The 24461-nt window shown below is 45.7% G+C and overlaps 1 protein-coding gene across 2 annotated transcripts in view; it reads left to right on the top strand.

The window, feature by feature from the left end:
- Window positions 1–24461, top strand: part of PPP4R4 (protein phosphatase 4 regulatory subunit 4) — a 1899245-nt gene that overhangs the window by 1325510 nt on the left and 549274 nt on the right. For both annotated transcript variants that reach the window (XM_086937722.1, XM_086937723.1), the window contains exon 16: window positions 10390–10537. In XM_086937722.1, the coding sequence (XP_086793848.1) occupies window positions 10390–10537 (148 nt within the window). The remainder of the gene's footprint in view (window positions 1–10389; window positions 10538–24461) is intronic.

A 24461-nucleotide genomic window follows, 5' to 3' on the forward strand; every position in this document is an offset into this window, starting at 1 on the left:
ATACATCAATTCTCACATATACTAGTTTAAAACATATGTACTTACTCATAAAGACACTATTGAGACAGTCATTCAATAACTAACGGACCCATATACACACTCATCCACCATCCACTCATACAGTTCTGCACACATGCTGTCTTCAAAACACATACAAACAGTGAGTCACTCATTCATGCATCTATGTGCTAAGTAATATCCCCCACCGACCCATACAGACACTCATACAAAAAAAAAACTAATAACCCATATACACACTCATGTAGATACTCACCAACCCATGCAGCCGCCTATATACAAATTGAGACACTGATACAGATATTAAAATATTTAAACATTACTCGCTAATAGATCTATTCACTAAGATATACTTAATAAGTCAGTTTACAATTAATTTTGCAAAATAAAACATCCATTTAGACCCTTATTTACCCATTTATTCTTCCATCGACCTTTAGATATACATATATAAACAATATTTATTTTTCAGAAAGACACACATTCGCTGGATGATGTCATCAGTGCTGTCATTTGGGATGTCATCAGTGATGTCATTAGTGATGTAATTGACCATGTCATGAGTGATGTAATATGTGACGTCATCAGCAGTGGATTGCGGGCGCGGGAGTTATAGTTAGCTGAACTAACTATAAAGGGGGAATTTCAATGGTTTTTGTAGGAGTGAAATGTCCAGCTAACTATAACATGTGTGAAACCTATGTTTTTTCAGTGAATATATTTATATATATCATGCTTAAATAAATTTGTTTCCACAATTTCACCTGGGCAGCCGCAAATGCGGCGCATGCTTCCATAGACGGAGGTGAATTCTCCTTTGTTACACAACAACTTAAAGAAAATCCGGAGCACTCTCAGGATTATTAAAAAGATCTATTTATGCAAACGCATTTTCAGCGTGATGTCTTCCTTAGTACAATAAATCATTATGAAATCAAGCACAGCACATAGTACTTTAAAATGTCACAATGTTGTTTCTATTGCTGGGGCTGCAACCAACAGGTGGGCAGCAAAAATTGCTACTTGGTTTCCATGGTTTGTTGGCACTATTGATATGCATGGCCAATGAAAGGGCCTCAATCTTCCGTAATGCATCTTCCCTTGATGGAGTATTCAATGCTTCATCAAAGTTCATATATTAAAATTATGTCCACATCTCATTGCCAATCTTGCCTTGAACAAGCAGCTACTCCCTTCAGTTCTCTCCCGGGTGAACCGCTGAGCACATCTCCTGCACAGGAGCTCGACTCCCGGCAAAAAAATAGTCTCCTGCACTTCATTTGTAATTGGCACCCAAGTGGGCCAGGTCCTGGGGGGGCAGAAGCAAAAAAAGAGGGCTGCACATCTCCCCCTCCTGGTGGCCTATAAATGCCCTAGGGCCCACCACCTCCCCGAGCTGCCCTGGAGACCACCACCTCCCTGGTGCTTATAAATTTAAAAGTAGGGGAGCCTCTTGGGCCCCCCAACCCATCACCTTCGGGGCTTCATATTTAAACAATGCAGGCCGCACAAACCCCTATGCATCCCCGGAAGCCCCCCCCAGGGTTTTACTTTGGATTATTGCAGGGGGCCTGTGGGACCCCCGCAGCGCCGGGGACTGCCACTTCCACGGGTCTTTTGTTAAATTGGATGAGGGGGTGCACACCCGGCCCGCAGCCCTCAGGGACACCACTTCCCCAGGGCAAAATCAAAGAAACGATGGGGCCGTGTGGCCCCCCTCCTTGAGCCTATAATAGCCCTAGGGACCGCCAGCCCGCAGGGATGGGGCCTGCAATATCCGTGGGTACCCACCCCCAGGACATTGCAGTATACAGTGGCTTGCCAGGAGCATTGCCAATTCTGCCAAGTCATAGCAAATGCTGCTGCGCTTTCAGCAAGCAAGAGAATTAAAAATGCTCTTGCTTGCTGAAAGTGGAGCAGAATTTCTTTTGAGCAGAGAGAGCAGCTTGTTTAGCAGCTCACTCTGTCCAAAAGCAATGGCGCGAGGAGGTGTCAGGGACCATGCGGGCCTTCAAGCTCCCCCGAGGTCCCCAACAAAGTCCTCGGGCTGAAATCTGCTCAAGAGGGGGGCCTCGTGCCCCCTCCCCATTCCAAAATGCCTGGACCCCGGGGATGGGGTCCCCGGGCCGAAATTGTCCCAGGGAAGGGGGGGCAATGCTGCTCCCCTTCCCTAAAAAAAGAAAATTTTAAAAAAGATGTCCAGTAACTCGCCAGAGTCCCTGCACCCTTTCTCCGCCATTCTGCAAACATGCCTCCTGGCAAGCTGCCTGTTGAGGAATTAGGTCCCCTTAGCTCCAGAGGGTCCTTGGGGGCCAATAAGCCCTCCTGTTATCTCCAAGAAGTCCCAATCAGTGGGATTGCTGAGAGGTCTTTGGAGTCTGTGCGCCCTTCCTCCACCACTCTGGAAACATGCCTCCTGGCGCCTTGCTAGTTGGGGGAAGTAGTCCCCTTGGCTCCATCGGGTCCTTGAGAGTAACAAGCCCTCCTGTTACCTCTAGTAAGTCCCACACAGCTGGATTACTGAGAGGTCTTTGGAGGCCAAGCCCCCTTTCTCTGCCACTCTGCAAATGCCTCCTGGTGTTTGTTTATGGTTGGGGGATGAAGTCTCCTTGGCCACAGAGAGTCCTTGAGGGCCAACAAGCCCTCATGTTACCTCCAGTAACTCCCACACAGCAGCATTTCTGAGAATTCTTTGAAGGACACGCCCCTTTCTCCACCACTCTGCAAACGCACCTCCTGGATGCTGCTGGTTGGGGAATGAAATCCTCTTGGATCCAGAGGGTAATTTGGAGCCTACAAGCCTTCCTATTACCTCCACAAAGTCCCACACATAGGGATTTCTGAGAGGGCTTTGTAGGCCATGCCCCCTACCTCCACCACTCTATAAACCCGCCTCCTTGTGCACTGCTGGTTGAGGGATGAAGTCCTCTTGGATGCTGAGTGTCCTTGGGGGCCCAGAAGCCCTCCTGCTACCTCCTGTAAGTCCTACACAGAGGAATTGCTGAGAGCTGGTCAGAGGCCCCGCCCCCTTTCTCCACCACTCTGCAAATGCAACTACTAATTAAAAACTGGAGACACTCACTGAAAATAACAAAGGTTACAGGGACGTTATAGTTAGGAATTATAATTTTTTTAAATTTAGAAATTCACTTAAAAAACCGTAGGTTACAGGAACATTATAGTTAGGAATTAGCATTTAAATTTTGTAGAAATTAACTAAAAAATACAGTGGTTACAGGTACATTACAGTTAGGAAATGAAATAAAACAAACTTTGAAGTTCACAGGAAAAAAACAAAGGTTACAGGGATGTTAAGAAATGGAATTAAAAAATACCTTTAAAATTCGCTGAAAAAACAAAGGTTACAGGGAGGTCATAGTTAGGCTTAGGTTTCACTTGTACAAAACCTGTGAAATTCAGTAGCTATAGTAACCTGAGCTAACTATAACTCATGCCTCTGCAATGCACTGCATATGACCTTACATATTACATTTCTCATGACATGGACAGTGACATCACTGATGACATCTCAAATGACACACTATCCAAATGAGGCCCAGAGTCTTTTGTTACTTATAACTTCAACACTATTTAACCTTAGAGCTACTACCAAAAATTACCCTTTCCACCCCATAATTTATATTCCTGCCAAATTTTATTTACATCTGTTCAGCCACTTCCACACTATGTCTGTTTAACCCTATCAGTGTTGCAGTCGGCCGTTGAACGTTCGGAGCACTACCTGCTGGTGCTGCGAACGTTGAACGGCCGATGCAGTCCCGCCCACTCTCTAGAACACCCGCACTGCGCCGAAATAACGGCCACAGTAAACGGGTTAAACTACACTTCACCACACACTACTCCACTCTATACAAGTACACTGTACACCCCTCCTCTCTACGCTTCGCTATGCCACTCCACTCTACACTATGCTACTGTATGCTACTTCACTCTATGCCACTCCACTCAACTCTTTCCATTCTATGTCACTCCACACTATGCCACTCTAGGCTATTTCACTGTGTGCCACTCCACTGTACTCCGCTCCACTCTGTGCCACTCCTCTGTACGCCACTTGACTTTACGTCACTTCACTCTGTTATTCCACTCTGTGGCAGTCCATGCCACACCACAGTGCACCACTCCAACCCAGGCCACTCCTCTCTACTCCATTCCCCTCCACCCTACTCCACTGCACTCCACCCTACTCTGCTTTGCTCTCCACCAATGAGCACAACCCCACTCTATTGTACACCACTCCACTCTGTCACTCCACTCTACGCCGCTCCACTCAACTTTATTTTACTCTATGCCACCCAACTCTTTGTCAATCCAATCTATGACACTCTATGGCACTCCACTCTAGAGCACTCCACTCTACACCATTCCACTCTAAGCTATTCCAATTTATGCCTCCATACAGTACGCTGTTTGACTCCAATGCACTGTATGCCACTCTACGCTATTTCACTCTGTCACTCCATTGTACACCACTCCACTCTATGCCACTCTGCTTTATGCCACTCCACTCTATTCCACTCCACTCAGTGCCACTGGGCTATATGCCACTCTATGGCACTCCACTCTACGTCATACCACTATACACCACTCCACTCTATGCTATTCAAATCTGTACCACTCCACTCCATTCTGTTCCACTCATAATATGCTGTTCCATGGTACTCCACTCTACTCTTTGCGATTCCACTGTATGCCACAAAACAGTACACTATTCCACTTTATACAACTTTTCTCTATGCCACTCCACTGCACGCCATTCTATGCTACGCTATTCCAATTTATGCTACTGCCCCCTATGCCATGCCACTGTACACCACAGCACTGTACGCTATTACAGTCTACACCACTCTACGCTATTGCACTGTATGTCACACCACGCTACGCTATTTTATTGTACACCACTCAGTTGTAGGCCATCAAACCATGCACCACTTTAGTTTACCCAACTCCACGCTACACTATTCCTCTCTATGGCTCTTCGCTATTCAACTGTACGCCTCTCCACTTTGTTACTCTACTCTATGCCACTCCACTGCAGCAGCTCCACTCTCCAGCACTCCACTCTACATTATTGCACTCTACTCAACTCTATGCCACTGTATGCCACTCCGCCCTACAGTATTTGCATTCTCCTCAACTCCACAGTATGCCATTCCCTTCTATGCTATTCTACACTTCCCCACTCGGCGCCACTCTGTTCTACACCACTCCACTTTATGTCACTCTACTCTATGCCACTCCACTCTAGTCGACTATACATAACTCCACTCTTCGACACTGTACTGTACATGACTCCAATCTACTCCAGTCTGTGCCTCTCAGCTCTAAGCCATGCAACTCTACAACACTTTACGCCTCTCCACTCTACGGTTCTCCACTCTTTGCCACTTGACTTTCTGCTAATTCACCCAGCACTATTTCACTCTATGCCACTGCACTCTACATTACTCTGCTCTATGCTACTCCAGTCTTTGCCACTACACTCAATGCCAATCAGCTCTATGCTTTTCAACAATGCGCCACGCGACTCTACACGACTTCACACCACTTCACTTAAAGGTGTTCTACTCTATGCCACTACACTGTGTGCCACTCTACACCACTCCACTCGGTTTAATTCTGTGCCACTCCACTCTATGCCACTGTACGCTACTTCACTCTACACCACTACATTGTACGCCACTCTGTTCTATGCCATTACACTCTATGCCACTCAACTATACAGTATTTCACTCTACACAACTGTACTATATGCCACTCCACTTTATAACACTCCACCCTATGTCAATTCACTGTACTCTTTTCCATGTTACACTATTCTACTCTATGCCATTCCAATCTACGGCACTCCAATCTATGCTACTCTACTCCACACTATTCCACAATGTGCCATTCCCCTCTATACCACTCCACGCTGCGATAGTCTACTGTATGCCACTACACTCTATGCTACGCCACTGTGCACTATTACTCTCTGCTCAATGCCACTCAACACCACTCCACTCTACAACATTCCACTCTGCCATTCAACTCTGTCACTCCACTCTATGCCACACTGCTCTCTTCTGTTCAATTGTGTGCCACTCCACGCTATGCCAGTCAACTCTACACCTCCCTACTCTGCACTATTGCACTCTACACCACTCCACTTTATGCCACTACACTCTATGCCACTACACTGTATGCCACTCCTTTCTACGCCAAAACACTCTATGCCAATCTACGCCTCTCCACTCTACACAGCTGCACTATATGCCACTCCACTTGACGGCTCTCCACTATATGCCACTCCTCTGTGTGCTATTCTTTTCTATGCTGCTTCACAGTACGTCACTCCACTCTATGCTATCCCATTCTATGCCGCTCTAAGCCACTCTGCTCTGACAGTCTACTGTACGCCACTACACAATGCTACTCTACTGTGCGCTAGTACACTCTATGCCTCTCGTCTCAATGCTACTCTACACAACTCTACCCTACACCATTCCACTCCATGTCAATTAACTCTACACCTCTCCATTCTACACCACTCCACTCTGTGCTATTCCACTCCACGCTTTTCCACTCTATCACACTCCACTCTATACCACTCCAGTCTACTCTAGTCAACGCCACAGCACTCTACTCTATACCAGTCCACTCTGTGCACCTCCACTTAATGCTATTCAACTCTATGCCACTCCATGCCACTCTACAGTACGTCACTCCAATCTATAACACAACACTGTATGCTGTTTCACATTACGCCATTCCACTCTAGACAAGTTGACTCTACGCCATTCCACTCTAGGCTATTCCAATCTACATCACTCCCCTTATGCCACTCCACACCACACCACTGTACTGCATGCCACTCCACTGTACACCACTCCACTCTACGATATTTCACTGTGCGCCACTCCACTCTATGCCACTGTGCACTCTTCACTCAAAACCATTCCACTGTACGCCACTGTGTTCTACTCTATTAGACTCTACACTAATCTACGCTACTCCACAGTATTCCACTCTACAACACTACACTGTACGCTATTCCACTGTACACCACTCCACACTATTCCACTCCACCTTATGCCACTTCACTGTTCGCTATTCCACTTTACACTGTTCTACTCCATGCTATTCCACTCTGTCACTCCACTCTATGCTACTTCACTCTATGCTATTCCACTCTACACTACTCTACTCTACACCACTATACTTTGTCACTCCACTGTGCACTAGTATACTTTACACCACTCAGCACTATGTCATTCTACACCACTCCCTTCTATACCATTCCACTCTACGCCACTCCATTCTATGCCTCTCCACTCTATGCCATTCCACTGTATGCCTTTCCACTCTATGCCTCGGCAGTCTACCAAACTTCACTCTATCATTCTACTCAATCCAAATCTATGTCACTCTACACTACACCAGTCCACTCTATGCCACTTCTCTCTATGCCAATCTTTTCTACGCCACTCCAATATACATTAGTCTATGCCACTCCACTCTAAAGTAATCCACTATACACCACTTAACTTTCCACCACTCCACTGTACGCTGTTCCACTGTACATCACTCCACACTGTTCGGCTCTACTACACTTTACTCTACGTCAGTCCACTCTAACTCATTCTACAACACTCCACTGTATGACACTACACTCTACGATACTCTAATGCACTGTTCTTTGGCAGTTTACATAATGACACCCCACTCAACGACACTCTACTCTACAATTTGAAACACTTTTAATTAAAAAATAAATAAATAATTAAATTCAATGGGAAAAAACAAAAGTTAAAGAGAAGTTATAGTTAGGGAAATTGTATTCTTTCTATAAAACCAAACAAGAACTACACAAACATTTTAAATTCTAAAGGTATAGTTATAACTTAAATTTATAGTTACGAATCACCTTCAAATTACTATAACTTGTACACCTTCATTCAAACTGTTCTCAACTTGCTAACCAAAGTACATTAACCATAACTCACCAGTCTACCATGCACAGTGTTCTCACAAATATTGGCATTTGAAATGTAACAAGAGTTGTAATGAATGCTATAATTGCATATAGTATAGGTCATGTAATATAAAAGTTTATCAGCAGTGCATGGAGAAGGCCTGAATTATAGTTAATGTACTTTTTCTAGAGAGTGGAGAACAGTGTATACAGAGGTGTGCACATTATAGTAATTTAAAGATATTGTGCAGATCATACATTTAAGGTATAACTATAAATTTAGAATTTAAAATGTTTATATTGTTCATATTTGGTTTGTCTAGAAAGAATACATAAAGTTACCTTAACTTTATTTAATATTTAGCCTTTGTTTTTTTCATTAATATGCACACACACAGAGATACACACACATGCCCACACAGATACACACACATACACATATATGATAAAATGGTTTATATTTATGTTTGAATTATTTACACATATTAAACAAATAATATACCCTTTTAAAAAATATATATAAAGTATTCAAATTAATTGAATGTATATCTTTTCATCATTATTTCTACAAATTAAACAAAAATGAAGATGTTAGTAAGTGTGAGAAATTTTCATTGTAATTTATTGTTTATATATATTTATTAATTAACTTAATATTTAAAAAATATTTGATAATGTATTACAAATATTATCTGAGCTGGTGCGATGTAACATAAAGTTTATTAGGTTTAGATTAAAATGAGTTATATCAAAATTATCTTAAATGTATATTTTACATTAAAATATATATTTTATTGTATTTGTTTTTCATGTGTAATTGTAGTAAACGATTTAATCAGAACAAGAGCACACCGTTTCAAATTCGTGTAGTGAGGCAAAGTCCTTTGAAATAGGCCATATGTTTTACTCTGTAAAGTGGTTTAAACATTGAACATATGAGGCATTAAATAAGTTAAATAATCAGTATTACGGTGACAACTTGGAAAATGAGCATTGCACTGTAGTTGTAAATGCGTAATTGCACACTTATTAGTAAATTTCTTTCAAATAAAATATTTTATTTGGACACATTTATTGTTAGCGATATAACATTCATTTTATACAAATGCATAAATTCATAGATATGTTTTATGTATGACACGGTAACAATAAATGTGTCATAACAAATAGCACTCATACAGATGCGTGGAGTATAATGACCGTTTATGCTCTAGTTCTGGTAATTACCTGTATTCAAAAAATCTACACATGAAAAATCGTGGTACAAATCATACAAACACATCCACCATTAATATGCTTTTGATGGAGAGACGTAGCATTCTAACCCACAGGCGCAGTCTCTTGTAAATTTGGTTTCCTCTGTCCACTCAATGATAATTAGGGCCGGACTGGGAACAGAAACCGGCCTGGCAAACTACTCAGCTGCCCCCTCCTGGGGAGAAGGGGAGTGCAGCTGAGCAGTTTGCGGGGGCCAGTTGAGGCCAATTTTGTTACAGGGGGTCGATATTCCCAATCCCAGTAACAAAAACGGCCCCCCAGGCGCCCAAAAACGGCCCTCACCTTAGCGGCCCGCTGGGGAAATGCCTGGTGCCTGCTATAGCCAGTCCGGCCCTGATGATAATAACTATGAATATATTATACTACAAATTTTGGCGCCCACACAATATATTATGAATTGACAGATATGTCACAAGATTTTCTTAATCTCATTGTTGTTCATTATTTTATGAATCACTGCTTTACGTTTTCTATGTCAGGAGAGATTTACACCACTGCCCTGTAAAGTTTTCCATATACGCATAGGCCCATGTATGCTACAAATACTTTGATACAGAAGCAATGATATGTGGTTAGTGTTTTAAATTGATGCAAACAGAGAGATGTAGTCATAAGGTTGTACTACCAATGCATTTATAACTCAAAGAAGGCTTGAGTCCATAGGCAGAACTCACACAATGCTTTTTGCATCTGTAGGCTTTTATAAAGGGCTGTCAAAAAGTAACTAGGAACGCAGAATGTTTATAGTCATATATTTGCCTGCTGGTAATTATTCTCACGTGGAGCTTCTTATGGTCTATTCTCTGCCCCATTGCCATCTCGCATATTGACTTGAAGGAGACATGGGCCTAGATGAACAAAAAGGGGGAGAATTTTACACCAATATATTCATTCATATAGGCTGGTTGTAATATACACAACAAAGACGGTGGAAATATGAAAGTAGCAGGTGATTTTGCTTACATACACTCTCACTGCATGCTTTCATCTTTGAAAAATATGCTAACTTCGTATATTAGGATAGAATTTTTAAACATAACCAACGAGTTCAATTATACATGACATCTAAGTTTGTTACTTTAATAGTATTTACACCATTTATTTTGTATCTTTCCCAGAACTAGGTAAAGGAAAAAGTTACTGGAACAGACTTCGTTTTTTAGATACGTGTGATTTTATAATGGAACTCTTTTCGAAATCCTTCTTCTGTAAAAACTTTTTTATGACGGTGTTGGAGTTGTCGAATGATCCAGTAGCAAACGTCAGGTATGAATCAATATATGTACATTTTTTGCAGTGCTTTTCAGTTTACTTGTAACAATTCATTTTGATTAAATTGCAGAAGTGAGAGCGTTTCACTTCATAAAATGATAAGAAGAAAAACCAAAACTTCGCTTCCTCAAACCTTTTCGTTTTATGTAATGAAGTGCTGGGTGCTAAGAAAGCGTTGCGGCCGGCAAACTGCTACGACAACACTGTAAAATACATCTCAGCGCTTTCTGTGGGGCCTGGGAAACTGTAAATGCAGGACCATGAAGCTGTTTCACTTTTCTTTCTTTCACTACTTATTTGTTTCCTTCTTTCGCTACTTTCTTATTCTCCACTTCTTCTCTCCATCTTTCTTTTTTTATGTTGCCATTCTTTTATTGAGCATTACCAGAGTATAACAGGCATGTTAACTGGCCCAATACAGAGAGAAATAAAAGGAAGGTGATTAAAAAGGAGAAGTGAGAAATTAAAGACAGGCTTATCTTTGCCACAATGTATTTCCATTGGAGTGCATATATTCATATTCACATTCACCCTCTCTGTCCCACTGCTTGTACTAGACAGGGTCTTGGTGTGCTTTCTGTACAGCGTTCTATCTTTTGCAAGGTACTCCGTTTTTCTTCTGCTTTTTTTTGCTCGTCTTTTGCTTATTATGTGTTCTTAGTTGATCCAGATTTTTCTCCTTTCTACTATTTTCTCTCATTCTCAGCTTCTTTTCCAACTTCTCCTCCTTGTCTACTTTCTTTTTTCTTCTTGACTTTAAATTTCTAGTTGACTTTCTTTCACTATTTTGTTTCTGGTTCCGCTTTCTTCTACTCTCCCATTTCCCTCCTATCTCCTTAATGGTTACGGTCTCCCTACTTATGACCTGGTACTGCCTAAGTCCCCTTTCAAATTAGACCCAATACCACCCTTGGATGGGGGCTCCCACCCTCATCCAAGGCAAGCACTTCACACTGTTTTGGATTAGGGGTAATAACCCCCCGGCCATATTTTATTACAAAATAAAAACATTAAACGTATTATTTACATTATGTAAAGTTTCACAGAATGTCCAGATACATTGATAGCTACAAGATGGTTTAATTTTTTTAAATTTATTTATTGAATTTTTACATAGATACTACAGCACATTTCAGCAAACAAAAGATTCATACAGCTAGAGCATTAGAAGGGCAAATACCCTAAACAGTGGTGCAATACATAGGGCCATCAATCAGCAATCCATAGCATTTGCATGGTGAAGTTGAGGGGTATAGAAAAAATGACCACAAATCAATGTAAGCAAATGGAGCGACAAGTCAATACATTCACAATATATCATCACAAATTGTAGTAGATTTGGAACGTCAGGGGGGGGTCACAGCTCCATTGAGGGAATCAGCCATGATCTAGTATGATTACCATGTGGAATTAGCACAATATACACAGATAAAGATAGGTAACGGGGAGTATGATTAAACCTTAGAGTAAATGTGCAGTGTCTTCTGAATGTTCTAATAAGTATGTCTGTAATTTGCCCCAGATGTCTCTTGGGCGGGAGGATCTTGGGGGCAGTTCAGCATATGTACTGAATTGATCCTGCCAAAATATCATGTCTGACAGCCAGTCTTTAAATGTAGGCTCTTGGCCCCTTCCCCACCTGCAATCTAGATGTCACTTAGCTATGGCAAGGCTGAAGGAGACACATTTACGGTGTTGGATTGGGATGTGTTCAGTAAACCCCAACAGGGCCACAAGAGGAGATCTTGAAATGGGCAGCAAGGTCACAGCTTCTAGAGCTGTGAAAACGTGACTCCAATATGTGTGTACATCTGAGCATTCCCAGGCTAGGTGTAGAAAGTATGGGTGCTCCATGTTACACCTATCGCATCTATCTATGAGTCTCTCAAACCAAAATTTGTGAAGCTTAACTGGTGTATGGTAACTGCGTTGCAGAAATCTATAATAAATAATTCGGAGCTGGCTATTGGAGGAAATCTGTTTGGTTTGTTTACAGCAAAAGAGCCATTATGTGTCAGTGATGTCTTGCCCTAGTTCCAGTTCCCACATAGTGCGCTCCACACTAGGGCGATATTCTACGTCACTATATAGAGTGTGGTAGAGCGTGGCAACTAAGTGTGAGGTAGAGGGTGCCTGTAAAATGTGATGTAAAGAGGCTAGTGTTGCAGGTTCAGAGGGATATCCAGTGGAGCTAGCCTGGACGCTGTGACGGAGGCGAGCGTACAAAAAGGTTTCCATGATGGATGGCGGTGGGTCAGGGCACATTTGTTGGAGTGTGCAAAATTTCCCATGAATGTACAGGTCTCCCCAACAATGGAGGTTTCTTGCGCCGACTACTTTGCTGAAGATGCCCTCTTGTGGCAGAGACATATAATAAGTGAGTAGTAGGAGAGGGGAGTACAAGCAAGGTGTGTGCATACAATTTTGGATACGAGACCAGGTCATGATCGTGCAATCCACTGAGGAGGGGCAGCGTGTCCGGAGAGATATGCTAGATAGGAGGACCCCGTCAAGTGGGATAGGATCTGCCAACCAGTGTTCAGTAGCTACATGGGGAGAATAGCGAGGTTGGTGAAACCAAAAGTGTGCATAGTGCGCCTGAGCACAGAGATAGTACAATTCAAAATTAGGGATGTGGAGGCCCCCTTGGGAGTAAGGTCTCATTTATGTATCCCATTGTATGCGGGGTTGCTTGCCGCCCCAGACCAGGTGAATCAATTCCGACCTCAACGAGGCATAAAAATGCCTCCCAGGATCATAAGGAATGTTAAGGAAGAGATATAAAAAATTTAGGGAGAATCACCATTTTTATAAGGGACGCACACCCAGCCATAGTTTATGGGAAGGCAATCGAGCAAGTAATGCAGTTTGTGATGCGCTCCATAGCACATCCATAGTTCGTCCTCATCAGCTAGTCCGGATCCTCACAAACATGGATACCTAGATACTTAACATCAGCATCACACCACTTGAGTGGATAGTCAATATCAAAAGGGCTAACAGAGTCCGTCAATGGGAATATCTGTGACTTAGACCAGTTGATATGGATACCTGAGTGCCCACCGAACTTGACAAATTCTCGCAGTAAGGAATTGAGATTATGATGGAGACGAGTCTAGCCGGTGGCAGTGGCTGATTCTTTCTGCTAACGCTGTGTGTAACAAGACCTGCACTGCGAGCGCTGACTACAGAGCGTCTTTTTAAACTTAGCGATCTGCTGCTAATTTTAATTGTAACAGTGTATTTCTTGTGTATAATTTTAAACTGTGCCTCACCTGTGGGCTGACTCAGTTTTGCTTGGTGATTCACTCATTAGACTCCCGCCCCGGTCCGCCGCGTCCAATATGGGCGTTTGAAGCGGAGGGTGGAGGAGGAGCACAGCACTTCCGGGCTCAGGGCTGCAAGGTCAGCGCTCTAGCTGCGCTGTACGAGAGAGTGAATAAAAGACCTGCGTTTGCACACTTGCGTGGTGGAGACGAGTCTAGCCGGTGGCAGTGGCTGATTCTTTCTGATAACGCTGTGTGTAACAAGACCTGCACTGTGAGCGCTGACTACAGAGCGTCTTTTTAAACTTAGCGATCTGCTGCTAATTTTAATTGTAACAGTGTATTTCTTGTGTATAATTTTAAACTGTGCCTCACCTGTGGGCTGACTCAATTTTACTTGGTGATTCACTCATTAGACTCCCGCCCCGGTCCGCCGCGTCCATTATGCCCGTTTGAAGCGGAGGGTGGAGGAGGAGCCCAGCACTTCCGGGCTCAGGGCTGCAAGGTCAGCGCTCTAGTTGCCCCTACCTCTCCCATAAATGTGCGTGGGACGCAGCGGACGCGTGCAGCGGGCGCGCCGGAAGCACGCCGAAGTCGAGCCAAAGTCAAGCCCGTCTGCGCCCATCCGCGGCCGGACGGGGCTCGGGGCCAGTAATCCTGGTCGTCCTAAGTCCCCTATTTTACGGTATGGTAGACAGGAACTGTTGGATCTTTGTCCCACTCTCACCTTACCCTGTAAACACACTATGGAGGCGATATCTCTGTATAACTGCTCAGTATGTCCTTTTACTCCTGTTAAAAACCCGACCTATGAGCCCGCTAAAGGGCAAGTGAAGGCGGGACTGATAAACTGTAGATCTCTTAGTAAACATAGCATACAAATATATCACTTACTTGAGGATGAGGCCCTTGACATCCTGTTTTTTACTGAGACCTGGCTAGGAGAATATTCAGACCCTGATATTATAGAGGCCATGCCACCTGGCTACTCCCTCTCCAGACTGGACACGTAGGACGGCAGGCGCGGAGGGATTGCAATCACGATTAAAGCTCCGTTGGAATGCTCCCTATCACCCCTGACGATCGATCATTGTGAAGCAGGCTCTTTCACTATTATAATAGGGCCTCAACACTCCCTCTCGGGTATTCTTGTATATAGACCCCCAGGTAGGCTGTATGATTTCATGGCTATTCTGGTGGAAGCTACAGCACACCTAGCCATAAGAAAAAGTAGATTCATGGTGCTTGGAGACATGAATGTTCATTTTGATGATCTCAATAAAGATGCTAAAGACATCAGGCTTGAACTACACTCCCTTCAATTAGACCTTAAAAATCGGGATCCCTCTCATAGACTAGGATATTTGTTGGACCCCCATCTTCGGGAACTGGACCGGAGTGCAAGTTCAACCTCCTCAACCGGTACCCTGGTCAGATCACTCCTTAATTCCGTTCCACGTACGGCTATCTGAGTCCGACCCAAAAAAAGATGGTGAACAACGCTACCAATGTCGGAAATGGAGAAATTTCTCTCAAGACACTTTTATCAAAAGACTCGAAACAGGAGGACCTCCAGGAGGTATAGACCGTGAAACAGCTTATAGTCGTCTACAGAACCGTATTTTAACTGCCCTAGAAAGCACTGCCCCTATTCGCAACATGAAAAAATCTAAGAATGTGAAGAAATCCAACCCGTGGTTCACTCCTGAATTTCAGTTAGCTAAATCCGCCTGTAAAAAATTAGAACGGGAATGGCACATCAACTTCTGCCCGACAGTTAAAACTCAATATAAAAAAGCTCAAAAGGATTATAATAAAAAGATACGCACAACTAAAGCCTTGCACTATAAAACACGCATTGGGGAAGCAGAGAACTCTTCTAAAGAGCTTTCTAAAATATTTAAGGAAATCTCTGTGCTAACCACTGATAATACGTCCCACACTGACTCTGTGAAAACGTGCAACAAAATTGCCAAATACTTTTCTGGAAAGATAACAGACATCTATGCCAACTTTTCTGGAAACTTGACATCTGGTCATGATTTTATGGAAAGTGAAGGAGTTAGTCTCAGAGTCATGCCTACATTGTTTTTCGGTTCCCCCTCCAGAAATACTTACAAACATTTGCAAAAGTATCAAGTCGGGTTCCCCCCATGACCCAGCTCCTCCCAAGGTACTAGGAGCAAGCTTAACAGTACTAGAACCATACTTTAGACATGTGCTCCAAGTCTCCTTTGTCTCGGCCTGTCTTCCTGAAGTGTTGGAAGAAAGCTATTGTACTCCCTATTAAAAAGAAACCCAATGTGAGCCAAGACACCCTGGAAAACTTACGACCAATCACTCTGCTACCTTATCTAGCGAAAGTGGCGGAGAAAATAGCTAATAAACAGCTTATGGCCCATCTAGAAACCAACAAACTCCTTCATAGCTCTCAATCTGGCTTTCGGACGGGTTACTCCACGGAGACAGCTCTCCTAAGAGCGACCGAAACTCTACGGGCAGGAGCAGATGAAGGTCATACTATGGCACTTATTATGCTGGACCTCAGTGCCGCGTTTGACACTGTAGCACACTCCATCTTGCTACATTGTCTAAACAAAGCCGGGGTCACCAAGGCGGCACTGGGTTGGCTGAAAGCATTCCTCACAGACCGCTGCTTTCAGGTTCAGAGAGGTACCTACCTCTCAGACAGCATAGCCCTAGAACAGGGGGTGCCTCAGGGCTCCGCCCTGAGCCCCACCCTGTTCAACCTATACATGTCTCCCTTGGCAGACGTGGTTCAGCCGTACGGTGTTGAATTAGTCTCCTACGCCGACGATACCCAACTGCTTATCTCCCTGTCCCAAGCTCCCACCATAGCAGCTGCCAACTTCAAAACCTGCATGCAGGATCTTGCAGATTGGATGAACCAACACTGCTTGAAGCTAAATGGCTCTAAAATGGAGGTTTTAGTGATAGGAGGTAATGATGCTAGCTGGACAAAAGAATGGTGGCCACCTTGCCTTGGTCCTTTACCCATCCCTTGTAAGGAAGCAAAGAATTTGGGTATATGGGTTGATCCCAAACTTTCTTTTGATGGTCACATTCATAAAGTAGTAGGGAAATGCTTCAGGGTTCTGAAGACCCTTAACCGTACGCTGGACCTTCTTCCTTTAGAGGCCAGACGAACCATGACCCAAGCCCTAGTGACTTCCCGGATAGACTACGGCAATGTGCTACTTCTAGGAACTACGGAAAAGAACATCAGGAGATTGCAGGTTCTACAAAACACGGCAGCACAACTAGTCCTCAGACTACCCAAAAGAGCAGCCTCCAAACCTACCCTGGTTGCTCTACACTGGCTACCAATAAAAAAGAGGATCTTATTCAAAGCGCTCTTAATGTGCTATAGGATCACCTCGCACAAAGCCCCTCCTTATCTGACGGATCTAGCCATCACCTATGAGCCTAATGGAACACTACGCTCTAGGGGAACTGGTCTACTTAAAATCCCCCGGATAAAAAAAGCCAGAATGGGAGGCCGCTCCTTTCGTGTGTTAGCGGCCAACGAATGGAACTCTCTTTCAATGAATATCAGGCTAGCGGACACTGAAACTAAATTTAGGAAACTATTAAAGACCTATCTGTATACTCTTTAGTTTCCAGCCCTTTTGCTCACGTCTGTCTCTCTCTCCACTGCGCGGGGACACGCCGGGATGGCATCACCATGCGCTTTACAAACCCCTTTATTATTATTATTATTTGATAACATAGAGAGTCACATCATCCGCATAAAGCGAAATAAGTATCGGGCGTAGTAGACACCTAAGTCCTATAATATTGTAATGCTGCCTAAGTCTTGCCGCCAGGGACTCCATAATTAAAGCAAAAAGGAGGGGAAAGAGTTGACATCCCTGGCGTGTGCCCCGGGATAGAGAAATTGAGGAGGAGGTGTGTCCGTTGATCAGGATTTTCGCTGAGGGTGCAGTGTATAGTAGCCAGATCCATCAGAGAAAACCTACTGGAAGACCCATATTCTGCAAAATGGTGAAAGATTAGTCCCATCCCACCGAGTTGAAAGCCTTAGAGGCAACGAGGAATACCGCCGCCAACTTCAATCTGGGGTCCGCAGTTTGTAGAATGGAGAATAAAGTTCTAAGATTATGGATGTGGCTCTCCCTGGGATGTACCCAGACTGGTCGGGGAGCACCAGCTTGTCCATCAGTAGACAAAGACGATGTAACAGCAATTTAGCCAGGATTTTAGTATACGTATTTATAAGAGATAGTGGCCTATAAGATTCACACCGATCTGCAGATTTGCCCGGTTTCAGCAGTGATGTAATCAGTGCTTCTCTCATAGACGTGGGTAAGATCTGCGTCTCCTGGCCCTCTAGGAAAACCTGCTTTAACACAGGAAGCAATTGGTCAATATATGTTTTGTAGAAGCTGGTAGGAAGGCCATCAGAGCCTGGAGCCTTCCCTGATGCCATTTGCATTATAGCTTTGCGTAGCTCGTTATCTTCAAAGGGTGCTGCCAGGAATGCACAGTGATTATCACCTAGCCATCCAAGGGTTATATCCTGTAAATCTGGAGCAAAATCAGGGGTAGATGAGCGGTGCGAGCTATATAGGTTTTTATAATATGTGACAAAGACATAAAGTATGTCCAGACTATCTCTGTGCCGTTCACCATCCTCGTCTATCACGTCAAGTATCTAACTCGAGAACCTGGGCTCCTTGATGGCGCTCGCCAATGCTCGACCGGCCTCCCACCCTCCCCATATCTACGGGCGGTGAAGTATTTGCCTCTGAACCGGACCACTCTAGAAGCTGTGTCAGCATAGTCTGTGAGTTTTTCACGGAGTGCCGCCCATTGGGTATTAGAATTAGTCGCCCACATAATGGTTTCTAATTGTTTTATCTAAGTTCAAGATGTCGCAGTCTGTTCCTAATATCTCGAAGCACTCCAAAACTTTTTGATATACAAATACCCCTAACCATGACCTTAAAGGCCTCCAAGAGTGTGCAAAGCGCGGTATTGAAATCCCCCCACCCCAGATGATATGCGTGGAGCCTATTTATTCTATTTGTCCCCAGAGGGTGGGGAAATAACCAGGATCGTCTGTGTTTGGGCCATAACTGCAAGCTAAAGTGACAGATTGTGTAGCCAAAATACCCCAAAGTATACAGCTCCAGCCAGACGAGTCGCTATGTTTACCTCCAAAGATGAACGGTATATTCTTCTTAATTAGTATAAGCGTGCCACGTGAATATGTGGAGTATGATGAGTATACACATGTAGAGGCCCATTTCGTGCCAAAGAAGGGAGGACGTCTAGGGTCCATATGTGTTTTCTGAATCATGGCTATTTGGATGTGGTGCCTGTCAAGGTATGCTAAGACTTGTCAGTGTTTGCGAGGGTCACAGAGTCCCCTGACGTTCAATGTGAGCAATTTGAGACAGGTAAGGTCAGCTTGTGTCAACCCCGTAGGTGTAGCGGTGCTACGCATTGATGCTGCAATTGTCTGGGGTACTGTAGCTGTGCACATAGTGATGCATATGTATCTGGTCAGTGGCCACAGCAATGCAATAGCCCTGATGATAAGTTCTCCGTAACAAGGTAATGACGCAGTTATTGGCAGCATCACAGTATGCAGTTAACGTGAAGCTTGTATAGCAAATTTGGCACGTGTCAGGTGATCATCCAGCACATGGTTAGCAAACTGATGGAGAAGGCGATCTGGAAGTACAGTCTTGGAATGGAGAGCGTCTTGAGATAGTCTTTAGAAAGTCAACCACCTGCTCCGGTTTTGTACAGATGACATGTTTACCATTGTGCGTAATCCGGAGCTTCGCTGGGTATAAGAGAGTGTATTCTATCTGTGCTTTCCGGAGTTTCTGTTTGACAGTAAGGAATTTCCGCCGCGCCTCTGGCACTGCAATTGTAAAGTCCGGATTTATGGCAAATATATTTCCTTTGAACCGCAGCGGTTTCAGGTCACGGACTTTCTTAAGTGCTACATCGCGGTCTCTGTAATTGAGAAGCCGAGCAATGATGGGCCTCTGGGTTTCTCCTGGGGGCAGACATGCGGCCAAGGAGTGGTGCGCACATTCCACCACCAGGTGGGGCTAGAAAGAATCCTCTCCAAGGTGACTTTTAGGAGATGCTCAATAAAGTCCTCCATACGCCCTGTATTTGTGCTCTCAGGAATACCTAAAATGCAAACGTTGTTGCGACAGCTTCCAGCTTCAATATCCTCATTCTAGGCCGCAATAACTTTTAGAAGTTTATCAATTTGAGCAACCTAAGACTGCATCCAAGTGGTGACATCTTCATTCTCGTAGATGCAGCGTTCTGCCTCCTTTATATGCCCATCATGCTTGTCGACTTTTTGCACCAAACAGTCCAGCCCATTTCTCATAGTGTCCACTTTCCCGGATAAGTCCGACAGGCTATGCTGTACTTCCAGGAGCAACAACTTAACATCACCCTCAGAGGTGTGCGGGCAGGACTGCGTTTGGTCCATAGCTGCACATTCAGTGTCAGAAGCGGTGGACCTCGTTGCAGTTGTTTTTTAAATCAAAAGTCAGGCGTGGCTGACGTCTGTGAGGTTTCCCCATCGCGATTAGCCCCACGGCGTGAAGGAGCAGTCACCGAATAGTTACAAGCAGGCACAGGCGGTGAGGCCGTAAGTCTGTACTGGTGAGTAACAGACTGGGCTGTCCACAAAGAGAGAAGTCTTGTCTGGAGGTACTAGGTTAGAGTGGAGGACACCACTGGCACGCTTTCGTATGTAGTCTCCCACCAATATGGATTCACTCCCCGAGCCGAGTATTGTATGTAGGGGGACTTCCAGAGGAGATCAGCCAGACCCCAGGTCTAGTGGATGGTGGACGACCTCCATACCGCAGCGGGGCAGCGCAGAGGCACTCCAGAGTGCCCCCCCCGTAAAGTGCAATATGTGCGTGAGACACTGCTGTGAAAGTGTCTAACAGCGATGCAGTAACAATAAGGGTGGCGTCAACAGCAGCGGCAAGGTACAGCAGGAGCCTGGGAAAGATTGCAGTTCACAACAGGCAGGGTAGCAATCCCTGTAGAAGGCCCAGGAGCCACACCAGCAAACCCAGAGACCAGAATCGGTGCTGAGGACGTTGAGGACCTGTCTAGCTCCAATTTGTGGCGCAGTATGGTAGTCTCGCTGAATGTTGATGGTGGGGCCAAGAAGACAGAAAGCCACTCTCATTGCTAGTATTTACGTATCGTGCGCAGCCCCCAAATCTCGTATTGGGGCCAGGTCGTGCAGCAGATGGTAATGTCACAGAGATGCCGCAGCCCACGCCCCCACACTGCCGATGGCAGGCACAGTCCACAGGAGTGAGGGGAGTATCAGCCGATATAGGCAAGGGCCGGCAGGAGAGGGCTGCAGTGCAGAGCTGAGACTGCGAGACGATCCAGCAAGAAGACAAAGCTTGCGCTGAAATGCCGCAGTCCGCTCCCTCCCGCCGCCGATTGCAGGTACAGTTCACTGAAGCAGGGCAAGGAGTAACCGATATAGGGAGGGGTCGGCAGGTGAGGGCAGCGGTGCAGCACGGAGACAGCAAGCCGATCCAGTGGGGAGGGAAAGTGCACACTGCAGCTTACCCCACCTCCCGCCGCTCCGCCGTCAAATAAAGATCCAGGTCCACATAGATGAACCGATCAGCGGCAATATCCCGAGAGTTATTTGCAAGTAAGTGGTAGTATCAGGGCGGCAAGGCCCCGGCCGGGTTCTGATGATATTGAGGCCTACTACCTTGTGGCAAGCCGCCGTGCTAGAGTAGGCGCAGCAGCCACTCCAGGACTCCAGCAGGCACGGCCGTCTCACCCCGCTCAGGTCACACTTCACCACAGTAGGAGCAGGGAAGCTCGGGGAGCTGCAGTTCTTGCCCTTTAGATAGCTGAGTATTCATGGACCAAGTAGGCAGCAGCAAAGATTATGCCGTCATGTTAGAAGTAAGGATAAATTGTGGATAAGTGCACCAAGCTTCCCGAGCCTCAAAGGTGTGGATCTGCGCCAATTTCGGGCCCCCAGTAAGCATTCCTGCCGTAATCTAAAAGATGAATATACTTTACTTTCTGCGTATCCCTGCTAGGGCCTAAGGCAAGGTCAGTGACTGGCAGCTCCAAATCCCAGTAAAACTACAAAGTCTCCATTCGAGTAAGATTGCGTAGGGGTCCAACTTATCGGACGGATATCTCCCCTTGCCCCCCATGCAACCTGAGCCTTAACAGCTATCTCCTGTAAAAACTCCACCGGAGTAAAAGTAGCGTAGGGGGTCCAGTTTACCAGACAGATATCTTATCTCCCCCAGGCCCCCCTACACCCTGAGCCTTAACTCCATAAAGTGGCGCTGAAATTCTGCATCCTTGTGCGCATGCGCTTGTGGGGGTTACCAACCAGCTTACTGGAAGAGTGACTCCCTGGCCCCGCACCTTTTCAACCTACCGACCCACTGTAAGTGCCCCTGGAGATCAATGTGAGACCCTCTGTCTCCCCTAGCAGATTTACTCTATCCAGACCTCATCACCCAGTCGTGAGAGGTGTACCATATGCTGCACCAGAAAAATTCCCATACAAGGCGCCAATGCCCTACTGCCCGTAGCTTTGTAGTCCTCAATAGTTTATCACTCTGACTGTTAAAACTTTCTACTGAATGATTCTGTAGCCCAGAAAAAAACTCACCCCTCCTTCTACGGTGGTAAGGCTGAAAGGAGCTAGAGGGCTGAGCTCCGGGTTCCGGGATCACAACAGTGCAAATCCCGACCGGAGCGACCCCCCCTAGCTCCCCAGCCCCAGAAAGAACGGCTCAACTCTGCCCCACTCACCAGACTGTGATGAAGCCCAGGACGGTCCACGGGAGAGGAGCCTTGTATCTCCGAGATGAAGTGGGCGTCAAGAGGGACCCTTATCGGGCTCGAGGTCAGACTGATCGACATCGAGGTCGGAGTGCCCCAAGGAGACTGGCGTAGGCTCCCCGGAGCTTCACCATCGACGGGGCGACCTACGATCTGGTGAGGTGAAGAGCAGACTCACCGGACTGCAGAGCCAGAGTTCTGAGTCGTTCCTCCCCAGCAACAGCGCCTTCCTCTGTAATGGCCGCCTGCACAGGAGTGATCAAGGGTTCCTGACACTTTTCAGAGCGGAAACACCTCCGGATACCGGGACAGCAACAAGGTAACAGAAGCAGGTAATTTCCGACCCCCATCAAAGCTAAAAATGTCCAGAGACAGGCTAGGAGCTCCAGGATCCCACAAGACAGGAGCCCGAGATGCCTGACCTACAATTGGCCGCCACCCCGGAGATCAGCAATAGAAAGAGGCCTACTTGATGCACATGGAAAGATCCGGTGCTATTTCGAGACCACTGTCAGTGTAAAGTGAAGAGCTCAGTCTAGATCACAATCAAGGCAGGAGCCGGAGATGCCTAACCCTAAAATTGGCAGACACCCTAAAAGCAATATTGGTAAGAGGCTCACCTTAAGCCCATAGGAGGATCCCGCATTACCTCGAGCAAAGTGCTGCAAAGTGAGGCATCTGTGACCCGAACGCGTCCTATGATGGCCTGAGGCGGGAACAGAGCCTCCGGACACAGCGGAGTCACAAGACACTTTGTAACCAATTGCACACCAGAAGCCCCCTAACCCACATGAAGAAGATCCAGCATTACTGCCTAAAGTAGCCCCTTGACAACCTCTGAGACCGTCAGTGGTGACAACCCCTAGGTGCTGGGCCCCAAATTGTCTACCAGGGACCTAACTTGGTCTGGTCTCAAGAGAGCCCCAACTCAATGCCACCCCAATACGGCCTTGGACCCACAGGATAGTGCAAGCTCCCCCCGGTCTCTCCCCTAATCACACCCTCCCGGAGCCCAAGTCCCTGTCTTACCACCACACCTAATCACAGGTGCACCGACCACATGGGAAGGTCACACCAAGGGCCGCCTTCCTTTGCTCACCTAGCAATCAGCCCCCCTCCTCACAAGTGACTACTCCTCAAGCTTCCCCACCCTTCCAACATGCCAGATAGCTGCCTCCCCTCCGATCGGCACTCTCCCCTCTCCACACTAATCCTACTGTCAGATAACTTGCTCTCCTCCACACGGCACTCTCCCTACTCCACACAAGCGGAAATCCGCCTCTTTACTAACCTAGATAAGATGCCACCAGCCACTCTTATGGCTGCCTGCCCTTGATCCCCTAATTACCTGATACCCCACGGACCAAATTCATTTGCAATCTGTTTCCCCCCCAGCCTCTATAGTAAAGCAAAAAGGCATCTCAAACATAGACTGATCAGACAACACTCCGAAACTCTATTCGTAGACACCTACCACTGCTCCTCTAGAGGGCAGTTAAAAATGGACTTCATCTTCCATACTGTTAGACCTGATCACTAGTTCTCCATCCTCAACGCGCATCTTCTCGTCTCCAAAACTACCATCACAGCCCATAGCTGCAAATTGACGACCTCTCTCCCGAATCACCAGTCCCTAAGCGGTAATACCTCCATAACCATCTATGAAAACGGCACTGTCCTAATACAGGCTAAAAGCGATAACCTCAAGGTCTTCGACTCCCTTCTCCTCGCGCTAAAAAAAGCTCCCGTGCACAAGACACGACTCGACCCGACCC

This window comes from Lissotriton vulgaris, chromosome 9 (genome assembly GCF_964263255.1).
Source record: "Lissotriton vulgaris chromosome 9, aLisVul1.2, whole genome shotgun sequence".
Classification (NCBI taxonomy): domain Eukaryota; kingdom Metazoa; phylum Chordata; class Amphibia; order Caudata; family Salamandridae; genus Lissotriton; species Lissotriton vulgaris.